The sequence below is a fragment of the Tarenaya hassleriana genome, unplaced genomic scaffold (genome assembly GCF_000463585.1).
Source record: "Tarenaya hassleriana unplaced genomic scaffold, ASM46358v1 Cleome3, whole genome shotgun sequence".
Classification (NCBI taxonomy): domain Eukaryota; kingdom Viridiplantae; phylum Streptophyta; class Magnoliopsida; order Brassicales; family Cleomaceae; genus Tarenaya; species Tarenaya hassleriana.
The window spans coordinates 2,405,762-2,419,955 of record NW_010966177.1 but is presented as its reverse complement, the minus strand read 5'-3'; the positions used below and the strand labels follow the sequence as shown (position 1 = coordinate 2,419,955).

Sequence of the window (14,194 nt, the reverse complement as noted above, 5' to 3'; positions counted from 1 at the left end):
TTCCCTTCTATCTCTCTCGGTTTTCCAGTCACTTCCGTTTGGAGGTGTAAAGGACAGCGGATTTGGACGGTTTGCGGGGATAGAAGGGTTACGAGCTTGCTGTCTTGTGAAATCCGTGGTCGAGGACAGGTGGTGGCCCATTATCAAAACCAAGATCCCCAAACCTATACAGGCAAGAACGATAACTAAAACTTATTACTAATCCACAAATCGGATCGTTCGCTAACTTCCGTCGGCGTATTATGATTGATCACAGTACCCTGTAGCCGAGAACGGATTCGAATTCCAGGAAGCACTAGTGGAAGCCCTCTACAGCTTAAACATATGGGATCGGCTACGAGCGCTCGTCGATGTCGTGAAGATCCTCACGGACCAGAGCTCCCGCGTGGTCAGAAAAAGGAAGAGCCACTGAGACCTACGACCGACACACTTTCCAGGTTCGCGCACAAACATATCCCGTTTCGAGTGCGGTTGAATTTTGATGGAATTAACGCATCATCTATTGTTCATCAAGATAGTAAAAGAGAACTTCGAAAAGATGTCGATTCCTTTTCGTCGGGGATTATGCCCAAGTTTACTTTCATCTTGTTATGAAACATAAATGGTAACTGTTCTTCTTCATAAACCCTATATGATCTGGTCTCATTACTACATGTTCGCATACAAATGATATATCTTTTGTATAATTCTCAATTGGTTTTGGTAATACTTTCGGATTTTAAGTAAAAAACTGGAAATTTTTTCCCCCGTTTCCACAAGAAGGAATAAATTACAGAAATCGTTGCCAAAAATCTGTTACATGTCCCTTTCCCTCCGAAACATAAACAAAACCCACGGACCGGCCAAAGTATGCCGCATGATTACAAAGGAAGTAAGTAGGAGTACACGGAAATTCACACATCTCGTTTGAGTGTAACGTCAATGATCCCTATCGTCGATTTTGGTTGGTAGTGTTCATCTGTATCAACCTCCTCAATCTCCTGAACATTCCATAATATATAAACCCAATATTTTATTTACGTTTCTTAAAATAACGTATCACACACAACGAAAAAGAAAAAGAAGAGAATATGGACCGACCTGTACCACGTCCTCTCCCTTGAGGACTCGTCCGAAAACGATCAGGCGATCATTCAGATCGGGGATCGGAGCCGTGGTGATCAGAAGCTCAAACTCCTTGCTGTTCCCTTTCGTCGTCCCCACCATGAACGCCTCGTGTTTTGGGCTGATTTTTTTTTTTGCAAGTTAAAAAAAAACCCTATTTATTTTTATACCTTTTCCCCATTCATTTTTTACCGTTAAACACTGTGACAGAGAGTGGGAGGGAGGGAGTTAGTAAAAAAAGACACACCTGGTGTGAAGACGGCTGCGGAGTTTCCCTTTAGAAGTCCATTCTTCGACAGGTACAGAGCTCGGGGAATGACCCGCCTGCACCATGTAGTTCTTTATCACCTGGTTAAACTCCATTCCCTTGAAATGCCCTTTCTCACTTCATCAACAACACTCCAACATATCAGTTACTTATTTGATCTCTGTTACTCTCAAGTGTAAAAACACAAGTAAAAGAATGAAAATCAAGCTTTAATCAAAATTCATGAACTTCTCTAAAAGTCTACAACTTGGAAGGGAAATAAACAAGCTCCAATACTCACCAGAGGTCTAGAAACTTATCCACAGCTTCCGGAGAACCTTCTTTAAAGAGCTCCACAGTTATCAGACCTTTCGACGTGTTTATATCCTGCATGAGCTTGAGAGTTAGATTTATATAAATCTCATTTCATTTCAAGCCTTAACGTGGATCAACCCAACAGTGTGGGGCCTAATGGCAATTTCGTTTTCAAGGCAGAAAAAAAATTAACAGCCTGAACAAGGGCCGCACTTGAAAAGAAAATCAAGATCCTCAAGTTTCAAGAACTCTGCATCTGACACACATCAAGAGAGTTCACCATGACCACTCCTATAAACTTAAGCAAGCAATAAAAGGCATGCTAGATGTTATACAATACCACTGCTTAGGAAGGGGTTGATGCAATGAATGCCAGGAGTTTAACTTACCGCATATCCAGGCAGATCATATTTCTTTGACTCCGATGCTACATTTATGTCCTGAAACACGAAAAAAAAAGGGACATGAGATCAGATACATGTGGACCCTTTAAGCCCCATCTCATGAATTCAATTCATCAGATTATAGATACCATTAAGACTGAAACGCAAAAAGGGTACCTCAAATCTCTGCATTTCATTCCCCGTCTGGTTTCTTGGCCTGAAAGATGACAAAAGAACCTATTCAGCTAGCTAATAGTTGGGAATTTGTATCAGTAGCATCGTAAATTGACAGAAAGTCCAAGAAAAAGAATCAACCGAAAGAAAAGATAAAAGAAGGCAACAACAAACCTTTGCGAAAAATGACGATACGTAGCCACCAAGGATAGTATGACTAATGCGATAACAAGACTACACATAAAGATTGTGGAGACACTTATACGACTCGGGCCCTTCTTCTTCTTGCTCTGATTCAAAAGAGCCTGAGGTTTAATCCTCGCCATTGAAACTTTATTTCTGTCCCAAAAAGATTTGGTAGAACATCAAAGCTAAGCACCAAAGAATCCACAAAAACAAACATCTATACAATAAAACCTTCAGAAGTTGCATCCTTTTTTAAGGCCCTTAATGCTAAACAAAAAGGTTAATATCACGTAATCATGGCTAATAGCTAAAAAACTACACTTCAAATTTCAAGTTCGTATTACCAAAACTGCGCTAAATTAGATAGTTTCCACTTAAACCCTAATTCTGCCATATTTGAATGATTCAAAGCGCTTCTCAGTTACTTCCATCGAAAACCCAGATCCAATAATTTCCCGATTTTCTATCTTACGGAAACAAATTACAAACAAATACCTTAAACTTCTAGCACCAGAGTGCGTTCACACCTCAAATCAGAAATCACAAATCGATCTCAAAGGATATTCAACGAGGTCGAAGCCAAATCATGAACACCAAATCCGGAAGAACCTGGTGTTCGATTCTCGGGGAAAAAAAATCAAAAATCCAGAAGAACGCACCAGAAACCTCTCGGGCGAAGTCGCTGCCTTTACTCGGTTAGATGAAGAAATCAACCAGAACGTCTTCTACGTCGACGGAAATTGATGAGTTTGAATTTTCGTTTCCGTCGACGGAAAATGGTTTGAATTCTCTTCCACTTCTCTATTCGGATTCGGTGACGCCTGTAATCTGACGGCTGAGATTCCTCCTTTTGCACAAAAAAAACATCCATTTCCATTTGGAAAAACATAAAAAAAATTGCTTAAAAAACATCAGAATAATCAAAATAATTTTTATCTTTAAAAAATAATCAGAATAGTTTAAAAAGCACACACAACACAATGATTATTATTTTTTCATATCTTTTATATCATATATTTTTTTTGAAGTGATTATTCATATTTTCAGATAATTTATTTATTTTTAATTGAAGCATCCTTTTCCATTTTATATGTTTTATAATATTTTCTTTTTCATAAAATTTTCTTCTTTGGATTTTATCTTTTTAAAAGATCAGTAACGGCATTTGCTATCATATTAGCTGTCACGATATTATTTTATTCCACCCATTTGTTAGAATAAAACTATCATATCATAACCAAAAAAAAAACAATAATAACAAAATCTTAGGACCTATAATTAATAAAAAGAAATTATACATGATTGGGCCTCTTGTTGGGCCTTTAATGAATATGGGCTTTAATTCAGTAGGCGACGAGCACATTTCTTGACAACAGTGCCATTGGGGAGGGTCATTTTCGTCATGAGTTGTTTAATTAAAAGGGTTCTCATCGTTTAGTGGGGGCATTATCCAAAATACCCTCCTTTTGCTAAAACTACTTCTGCACATATCCTTATTCAGTTGTGATCTTATGACCAGAGTTCATGTATGATCACATGATGGTCACATTGGTCATAATGTTAAATTTATGGTGATTACATCAAATCACTATGATCACACCTTACATATCACACTAATCATTTGGTAAAATCATCAAAAATTTAACGTTGTGACCAATGTGATCATCATGTGACCATACAATTATTCTGGTCACAAGGTCACAACTGAATAAGGGTATGTGTAGAAGTAGTTTTAGCATAACGAGGGTATTTTGGATATTTTGCCCGTTTAGTGACGCTCTTTGTCCATGAAAATAACATCTCCCTCGATAAAGTTAAAGGTATTTTTGATAATGCCCTTTAACGGTGATGTAAATTCCGTACAGTGCACGCTGATGTTTCACTCCGTTTTTTTTTCTCTCCAGACATTATCCAAAATACCCTCTTTTTATTAAAATTATTTATGCATATACTCTTTTTCCAGATGTGACCATGTGACCGAAATAACCGTATGATCACATGATGATCACATTGATCATAACGTTAAATTTATGGTGATTACACCAAATCACTATAGTCATACCTTATATATCATACTAATCACTTGGAGAAATCATCGTAAATTTAATGTTGTGACCAATGTGACCATCACGTGACTATAGAATTATTTTGGTCAAATGGTCACATTTGAATAAGGGATGTGTAGAAGTAGTTTGAACAAAATGAGAGTATTTTAGATATTTTGTCTTGTCTCTATTTCTATGACTTTCTTCCAACGATTTCGATAGCGATTTTGTGTTTTATTTGTAAAACAATATTATATTTTATATTTTATTTTTAATTAAATATTTAATATATTGACGAATTGGTCCCTATTTTCGTGGGCACTAAAACTCATCACTAAATTCGTCATTGTGGTCGTCGAAATATTATGACTAAAATCCGTCACTACTTTCGTCGCAAATCTATCGCACGGATCATTCGTTCACGTCATCAAATTGTCACGATTTATGTTTTACACCTTCACCGTTAACTCACGAATATTTTCGTGATCATTTCGTCACTAATTATTACGAATCCGGAATTACCATCAATCGTATAGGTGACGAATTTTTTTCCAAACCAATTCATCACCACCTTCAAGGGTAACAAATAAAAAACAAAAGTACGAGGATTTTTTTTTTGTAATCTAAATATCTTAAACTAAGGTCCAAATTAATATTAGGATTGAGACCGACAATGTGATTTAAAATATACACAATCTTTTAAAATTTAAAGTTCGAATTTAGAACGTAAACAAACGTTTTGCATTTCAATCTCATCGATTAAACTATCTAAATTTGGATAGGATGACGAATTTTGTTCGGTCATTCGTCACCTTTTTCCGTATTTTTTAAAAATTCTTATTGACATTATTGTCGTTATTTTTTTTCCTAATTGACGGACGGTCCATTATTCTGATATACGGTTGAATACCAGTAGGGAACCACACAAACGATATTTCTTTCGGGCATTACACAGAGAAAGCCTCCTCTAAGGAAAGATGGTAGAAAATCTGAAACAAACACTTCCTTAAACAAACCCTAACGCCACTCCTTGTGTTTTTTTCCCCTGAAGTAATATTTGCAAAAATGAGTAATAAATTTATTATTAGGATTATGATGGATTTTGATATATTTTAAATTATGTAGTAATTTGACACGTTTACATAAATTCATATCGGAATATTTTATTTTCTCTAAATACAAATTATGCAAAATATTAAGTCATTAACTACGCCGTCCTAATATTAGAGGCAGCATTTTAAAATTATTTTCGTATAATTAACAATTAGAATTTAATTTATGAATACCGAACAATATTTTCATTTTTTTAAACGAAATCACAAGTACCAAAAGCTGTACCTCGGTGTAAGGATAAAAAAAAATTATGCTAGATTTGGTTTAGAACTCGATTTTCTAAGTCTGGTAATTACAACAAAAATATTTTTTTTCCTGTCTTTTTCTAAATATTATAGAAACATTTAGGATTTACTGTGGTTGTGATGCATTCCATTCAATATACTGTATTGTAGAAATGAATAAAACAGTATAAATAATTTGAAAATGTCCGTAATATATTAACTATACAAAAACAAAATTAATTATCAGAACTTTTAAAAGTTATTAACTATTTAAAATACCCTCTAAATTTGAGATTATTTTAGAAAGTTATCATGCCATAATAATTAAAAAAATATATTGGGCTTTGAGTTTCATGAAATGGATTAAAGAAATACAAAACATCGGCAAAAAGTGTTTCATTTTCTCGTTAGTTTGTCCCATACACGAGACAACGTTTTTCAGAAAAATAAAATAAAATAAAAATTGAACACGGGCTAATATTAAATTGAGCAACTTTACGTAAATTTGACTTGCCTTTAAAATTTTACAAGTGATACCCAAATACATTAATATGTCACGTGGAAAATAAATAAGACATGGACGTTGTCAAATATTGACGTGTCAACACCATAAAATGTCCTGCTTGTCCTCAAGCGTTAGATCCTTTGGATTATAATTATTTATTTTATTCCGATTTTTTAATTTTGAAAAACATTATATTTATTTGATTAGTTGATCTGCCCAAGCTTAATTTAATTTAAATTCAATTTTATTAAACGATTTTCTAATATATATATATATATATATTATCAGTTGTTGAATCTTGAAGGCAAAACAAATCATGGCGAAGAGCGGACCAGAAGGGGGTAGATACGCTTAACTTAAACGGCGACGTTTTAGCGACCATCATTGTATAATGATCTGTGGTTCTCATTTTATCGGAAATTCGGAAATTCATCGATAAAATATACAAAAGGGACCAACGCTTCATGGTACGAGTCCATGGTTTTGTCAAATATAAAAATAAAAATGTGTCGATATATATATACACACATACACATATTATAATATTTGGTGTTTTCTATATTTAATACTTTAGTTTTATTCAAAAACACATGTCAATATTCCAATTTTTAGTCAATAAATTTCCCATGATAATATCCAACGCAATATTTTAAAACAAATCATAAGCAGTGACATCAATTATCATATTACATCATTATTTTGTACACTGTACTATAAATTTCGTTATTATAGTATTCCATTGTTTTCATATCTGGATATGATGGATCAAACTTCAATATATTATTTGAAATCTATATTAAAACATGTTTAAAAGACTAAATATTAAAGTGCACAATAATCGATTAAGGTATTAACAAATATAAAATGAATGTTTTTTTTAACGAAAATAAAAGAACGGGGTATTTAATTAAAGATTTGGATCGGAGCCGTGAGGTAACTACCACGGCCCACGCCGCGTGACGATCCTTCCATCTCTCTCTCTCTCTCTCTCTCTCTCTCTCTCTCTCTCTCTCTCTCTCTGGTTAGCTGAGCTAATTGGATCTCTCCCTTCCATTTCTTTCTCCCTATTTAAAGTTTCCTCCCAACAATTCTCTTTCACTCCAATTATTCTCTCGCTCTTCCTGTTACTCGTTCCGAGCTGACTCGCTCGACTCGGGAGGTGAGTGCGTTCGTGACGTTCGTGATCTCTCTCTCTCTCTCTCTCTCTACCTCTCTTGTCATTAGGTCTCTCGTTCGATCGGATTATTCCATTTTTAGATCCGTTTCTGTCGATTTCGATCTGAGTTACGTTTTTTCCCGGTTAAGAAATGTCGATGTTTACGAGGAGACTTGTCTCACGTTTTTACTTCTTTGCGTTTTTAGTCTGGTGATGCTTCGATTACTCTGATATGAGGTTGAGATCTGCGTGATTTCCTTGCTTTGATGGTTCCGCATCCGTGTTTCTGCTTCGGCGAAATTCGGCAATGTAGTGGTTGAGATTTGGAATTGTGGGATATTGGTTATGATTTGAGTTAATTTATGGTCACATCTGGAATGTTGGATTCAAAATTCTTGGATGCAGTGCGTTTTTCTTAATTTGACCTCTTTCGTGTTTGATTCGGCTCCCGATTTCGCTCTCCCATGAATTTAAAGGATCAACGTGGTGAATGTTAGTTGAATCATCATGCCGAACTTTCGATTTTGGTCGGTGGAGCCATGATCTGTCGCATTGATTCGATATTTCATCACTTGGCTGTGTCCATGTGTTAACCAATGTTTGGATCTAGTGCATTTTCGTTTGCAACTCAAAATATCGCTTCGTTTGTGACTCAGTTTCCTTTGGAGCCTACAATATGGCAACGGGACAGCTATTTTCACGCACTACCCAAGCTTTGTTCTACAACTACAAGCAGCTGCCCATTCAGCGCATGCTTGATTTTGATTTCCTCTGCGGTGAGTATTTTTTTTCTCCTTCAAGCTTGCTTTAATCATAGCTTTGAGGTGAATAAGAGTTACAACTTCTTAATCAGTTTCTGGTTCTATTTGACCGTTGGATTTGGTGTCAAGGAGGCAAATCTGGTAATAACGTCATTGCCATTGACTTACAGGACGAGAAACACCTTCCGTCGCTGGAATCATAAACCCGGGTTCCGAGGGGTTCCAGAAGCTCTTTTTTGGCCAGGAGGAAATTGCCATCCCCGTTCATGCAGCGTAAGTCAAATACCATATATATAGATAGAGAGATAGAGAAGTGCACTCATATGTCCTTTATCTATGCGCTTCCGATACTAGGGGTAATAAAACTTAGATGTATGTCTCTCGCAGCATCGATGCAGCATGTGCTGCTCATCCGACTGCAGACGTATTCATCAACTTTGCATCGTTCAGAAGGTGAGTGTGGTTTGACAGTTGCAGTAAAATTTGTTGTGTGATTGTCACTAACGATTATTCACCTTGTGTTCTTCAGTGCTGCTGCTTCATCCATGGCTGCCTTAAAGCAGCCAACTATCAAAGTGGTGGCAATAATAGCAGAGGGTGTTCCGGAGGCGGACACCAAGCAGTTGATTGCTTATGCCCGTGCAAACAATAAGGTTAGTACAAATTGAACTGAATAACACAGTACAATTGCTCGGTCAAAAAATGCACGAAGATTTCTTGGAGTCATTTACTGATCAATATACTCTATTATCATGGATTTTTTTTAATCGATTCATGACACTGATTTGTTGTGCAGGTTGTTATCGGCCCAGCTACTGTTGGAGGCATTCAAGCTGGAGCCTTTAAAATAGGTGACACTGCTGGAACAATTGATAATATCATTCAGAGCAAGCTGTACAGGCCTGGATCTGTTGGTTTTGTCTCCAAATCTGTAAGTGCTTGATTCTCAGCACTTTGTCTTCTGCATTACATCATCATGATTCCTTATATCTGGGAGAGTTTACTCATTAGTTTTTCTCGTCCAGGGTGGTATGTCTAACGAGATGTACAATACCATTGCCCGTGTCACAGACGGTATATATGAAGGTGAGTTTTATGTACAGATTCTACTAACCACCACTGTCCTCATGTCCTTCATATCCGAATACTCTTAAGCTGAGTTAACCTTTGGCAACATGACAGGAATTGCTATTGGCGGTGATGTGTTCCCAGGCTCCACTTTGTCTGACCATATCCTGCGGTTTAACAACATCCCACAGGTGCATGAATCACTCTTCTCTAACTGTGGGCTTTCCGCTGGCAGAGATTCGTTGTCCTGTATTATCCTTTTTATTGATTCTTCCATGTTACAAATTACATTTTTATTAAGAAAAAAAATTAAGAGTATCTGAACAACCTTACTTTCAATGATCTCGTACCATAACTCCACAGAGCTGTGTTTTCCTTCATGCATATTGCAGATAAAGATGATGGTTGTGCTTGGAGAAATTGGAGGAAGAGATGAATATTCTCTAGTCGAAGCCTTGAAACAAGGAAAAGTCACCAAACCAGTGGTTGCATGGGTCAGTGGGACATGTGCAAGGCTGTTCAAATCTGAAGTACAATTTGGCCATGCGGTGAGTATAGGCCGAAGCTTACTAAAGAACTGAATACACTGCCTTTGTCTGCATACCATCCAATCACGCACTGCGATATGATATCGAACCAGGGGGCCAAAAGTGGTGGAGAGATGGAGTCTGCACAAGCCAAGAATCAAGCCCTGAAAGATGCTGGAGCAATTGTCCCCACTTCTTACGAAGCCCTTGAAGCTGCAATCGAGGAAACATTCGAGGAATTGGTAGGGTTTCCTCTTTCTAAGCCCCTTTTTTTTTTCCTGAGAGAGGCTTGTGATGTTTCCTGAGCTGAGATTTCTTTCGTTTGCTGTCTTCTGTTCTCTTGTCTCCTGTCAGGTTGAAGAAGGGAAGATCACTCCTGTCAAGGAAGTCACTCCTCCCCAAATCCCCGAGGATCTCAACTCTGCAATTAAGAGTGGGAAAGTCCGTGCCCCTACTCACATCATCTCCACCATCTCTGATGACAGGGGTACTTATCTAATTCAAAAACCAGTTTCCCGTATCATCTTCTTATTGCATCCTTGGATCTCTTAAGCCAAAATAATCAAATTGTTATGCCAGTGGATTATTACATATGGATAACCAGTTTCCAATACTTTCCAAAATGGAAAACCTTGGTGAAGAGAACCGTCTTTGCTATTTGATTTTCAGGGGAAGAACCATGTTATGCTGGTGTGCCGATGTCTTCCATCATCGAACAAGGTTACGGTGTGGGTGATGTCATATCTCTTCTGTGGTTTAAACGTAGCCTTCCACGTTACTGTACTAAGTTCATCGAGGTGTGTTTTTTTGGCCTTTTCTGTTTTCATACTGCCATATCTACATTCTCATTTCCATGTCGTGCTACATGTTTTAAGAAAAAAGCCAGATTGTCATATTCTGAAATAAAGCTGGATTCTTCTTACTGCCACTTTGAACTCAATGGAACAGATATGCATAATGCTGTGTGCTGATCACGGCCCATGTGTCTCTGGCGCTCACAACACCATTGTAACAGCAAGAGCTGGAAAAGACCTTGTCTCAAGTCTTGTCTCTGGTTAGTGAATTTCTTCTTCCCAAGCAGAGTTTTTGGCACGCGATAGTCTCAGGAAACCACTTATGTTTAGAAAAAAAAAACTGGTTACACTTGCAACAGGTCTGCTAACCATCGGTCCCAGATTCGGTGGAGCCATTGATGATGCTGCCCGATACTTCAAGGATGCTTGTGACCGGGTAAACACTCTTTTGCTTCTCCTCCTCCCACCTCAGATGCAACAACTGGCAGAAAGGACTTTCTCGAATCTGAGACGGAATTGGATACAAAATTTTGCCATTTTATTTTGCAGGGTCTCACGCCTTATGAATTCGTCGAGGGAATGAAGAAGAAAGGAATTCGTGTCCCGGGAATCGGCCACAGGTAAAAAACAAGAAGAAGATGGTAGTGAATAATGAATTGATTATTGAGATGATGCCCCATCAATATTTGAATTGTTTGTTGTAGGATAAAGAGTAGGGACAACAGAGACAAGAGAGTGGAGCTGCTGCAGAAATTTGCGAGGGCGAATTTTCCGACGGTGAAGTACATGGAGTACGCGGTGCAAGTGGAGACATACACGCTGTCGAAGGCCAACAACCTTGTACTGAACGTGGACGGTGCGATTGGCTCTCTCTTCTTGGACCTCCTCGCCGGCAGTGGAATGTTCACTAAGCCGGAGATTGACGAGATTGTTCAGATCGGCTACCTCAACGGCCTCTTTGTCCTCGCCCGTTCCATCGGTTTAATAGGGTATTTGTTATTCACCATTCCCTTTCCTTTTCTTTTTTCTTTTAACTATCGTTACACAACAACAACATGGCATGTATGTTTGGTTTATATATGTATGTATGTACGTATAATAAAAAAAACATCATGATGGATGGATGCTGCAGGCATACGTTCGACCAGAAGAGGCTGAAGCAGCCACTGTACCGTCATCCATGGGAAGATGTCTTGTACACCAAGTGACGGGGAAATATGACATATCATTGGGCCCCACCTCCCATGATTTCTTGAAGCTCTTTTAGTAATCTTCTTCTTCTTCTTTTGGATATGCTGTGTCCCGAAAAAGAACCCGTAGATCTCCTCTCTCTGTGTTGTGATGATACACACACACCACCTTTACTCTACGTTATCTGTTTTCCGGTGTTTCTGTATTTTTGTCTCTTCTCCGAATTTCCTTTATTTCTTTTTCTTCAGCAACTCTGGTTATGACCAACCAAACTACAACCTTACAAAACATCCGACAAAACAAAATGTAGCAAGTAGGTTTCTATGCGTTACGATTTCGTATGTGTGTGTATGCCAAGTGGTGTGGTGAGGGTCCGCATCTCCCTAACTCTTGCTTTTATCGGGTCATAATGGTTCAAGTTATAACCTTTTTTTTTAACATGTGATTTGTTCTGGGATTCGAATCTGGGTAGAGCACTCTTTACGCATACCCACTTACCAGTTGAGCCAACCACCTTTGTCTGCAAGTTATAACTTGGATTTTACTTCTGAAAATTCGATCTCTAAATTATACGAATTAGATAGATAATAACCACTGATTTATATACATAAATTCAGATTTTTTGTTTTGTTTTGTGTCAAACGTGTATGTATCCCACAAATTTATAAATATTTTAATATTTATTAAAAAAAGAAATTAGTTCATCATTTTTCTATTATAAAATTATTGTCAATTTTTAATGTCCGAAATATATAAGTATCAAATCAATTTTCTATTTTTTTTACATTCGAATACTCTAAAATTAGATATAATTGTTTTTTGGTATCGTATTGTAATTATGCTACAAATGGCATGGTTATCATAATCATATTATTTTTCCTAATCTTAGATACCGACTAACTAACTGACGTTAAAAACAATTAACAAATATGGTTCTAAAAGTCTTCCATTTAATTATCTGTCCATATATATAGTATTAAAAGTGGCGGCAATATTTATGGATTGGCAAATGCAGTAGCTCAGAGACGGTTGCCATCGCCGCCTTACGGACCGACCCAAATTTACGACGTTTTATTTTTTTTGAGTCCGCAATTTTCCTACATTTCGGTGGAAAATGTGAATTGAATTTCCATTTATCGATTCATTTTAATACCAACGGTATTACTACATAAATTAACTTCTGTTTTTGGTGGTTGCCTTTTGTCCGTAGCAATTCCATCGCTTCACGTGCAGTATCTCGCGGTCCATGAAATTAGCTCCAATTTTATGCAATGGACAGTCTTTAGAAGGAAATGCTTGTTGGTGATCTACCAACCACCAATCTCTCGTCTAAATTTAATGAAATTTTCCTCCAAAAAAATAATGGGCAGAGATATATATACTCACCAACTCGGCAACAAGATCAGATGAAGAATCTAGAAGATTATATATAAATAAATAAAACCGTTATAAAGAGAGCAGCTTCTAGATTCTTCATATATACATATATATATATATATATATATATATATGTTTGTATATATTTGATGGCAAAAGGAAACATATTTGTGGCAATTAAATATATTTAAGTAAAAGAATTTTCAAGTGCCACTATATGTGCGTGTACAGATTTCCAATGACGGGATGGTTAGCTTTTTCTCCTCTCTTTTTTTTTTAAATGGTATGGTGATGGTCAGTCAGCTTTAAGATGTGGAACAAGAAAGTTCACAAAAGAAGAGGAGAGATAAAACTGTAGACCCTTTGAATGAAAGGGAGGGTTAAATGCATCCCATCATCACATCAACAGTGTATTTATTATATATATATATATATATATATATATATATATGTGTGTGTGTGTGTGTGTGTATAATAAATAACAATGTATTAGCATAGGAGTGTTGGGTGCAAGTTGAAGGTGAGAGGGAGAGATGCAGATTGTGGTCCCATAATTAAAAATTGACCACTTATAATAAAAAGGCAATGGGTTACACGACGACGGGCCCGAAAATTTTTTTTATTAATAAATAATACCTCACACCAATTTGAAAAAATAAAAACAAAAACCATGTAACCATGAAGTTCGAAATTTCAACAAAAAAATTTAAATAACACATATAAAAATGACAGATTTCATGAATTTTAATTTTATTTGTGTAGATATTTTAGATTCATGGAAAGAAAAAAGGAATATATTTTCCTTAATTAAAGGTTTGGAACTCCGTTGGATCAAATATTAATTAAAGATTTGGATTTGCATGAAAATAAAATATTTACCCAACCTTCGATACGAGAACATGTAAAATATTTTATTATCTTAAAAAGATGCATTGAATTTTTCTAATCTCGTAGTAGATATAGTTGAGTTAAATTATTGGTAAACTTTCAGATTATAAAAAAAATAGAATATTTTAAGACTAAT

At 36.5% G+C, this 14,194-nt stretch overlaps 3 protein-coding genes across 3 annotated transcripts in view; 2 read left to right on the top strand and 1 right to left on the bottom strand.

The window, feature by feature from the left end:
- Positions 1-653, top strand: part of LOC104818885 (aldehyde dehydrogenase 22A1) — a 4,758-nt gene extending 4,105 nt beyond the window's left edge. The window contains exons 13-14 of the mRNA XM_010548675.1: positions 29-172; positions 257-653. Of these exons, the coding sequence (XP_010546977.1) occupies positions 29-172; positions 257-412 (300 nt within the window). The 3' untranslated portion in view covers positions 413-653. The remainder of the gene's footprint in view (positions 1-28; positions 173-256) is intronic.
- Positions 654-728: 75 nt separating this feature from the next.
- On the bottom strand, positions 729-3,254 carry LOC104818884 (peptidyl-prolyl cis-trans isomerase CYP21-4). Its single transcript, XM_010548674.2, has 8 exons — positions 3,069-3,254; positions 2,398-2,562; positions 2,227-2,266; positions 2,056-2,106; positions 1,653-1,738; positions 1,352-1,489; positions 1,081-1,225; positions 729-980 (listed from the first exon to the last, which is right to left on the bottom strand). Exons 2-8 carry the CDS (start codon positions 2,547-2,549, stop codon positions 894-896), a joined length of 699 nt encoding a protein of 232 aa, XP_010546976.1. The 5' UTR covers positions 2,550-2,562; positions 3,069-3,254; the 3' UTR covers positions 729-893.
- Positions 3,255-7,297: 4,043 nt separating this feature from the next.
- Positions 7,298-12,044, top strand: LOC104818883 (ATP-citrate synthase beta chain protein 2). Its single transcript, XM_010548673.2, has 17 exons — positions 7,298-7,455; positions 8,109-8,228; positions 8,384-8,486; positions 8,601-8,666; positions 8,743-8,866; positions 9,010-9,144; positions 9,239-9,299; positions 9,396-9,472; positions 9,674-9,829; positions 9,922-10,050; positions 10,163-10,295; positions 10,478-10,605; positions 10,757-10,862; positions 10,962-11,038; positions 11,152-11,222; positions 11,307-11,591; positions 11,735-12,044. The coding sequence occupies exons 2-17, from the start codon at positions 8,129-8,131 to the stop codon at positions 11,808-11,810; spliced, it is 1,827 nt and encodes a 608-aa protein (XP_010546975.1). The 5' UTR covers positions 7,298-7,455; positions 8,109-8,128; the 3' UTR covers positions 11,811-12,044.
- The last annotated feature ends 2,150 nt before the right edge of the window (positions 12,045-14,194 follow it).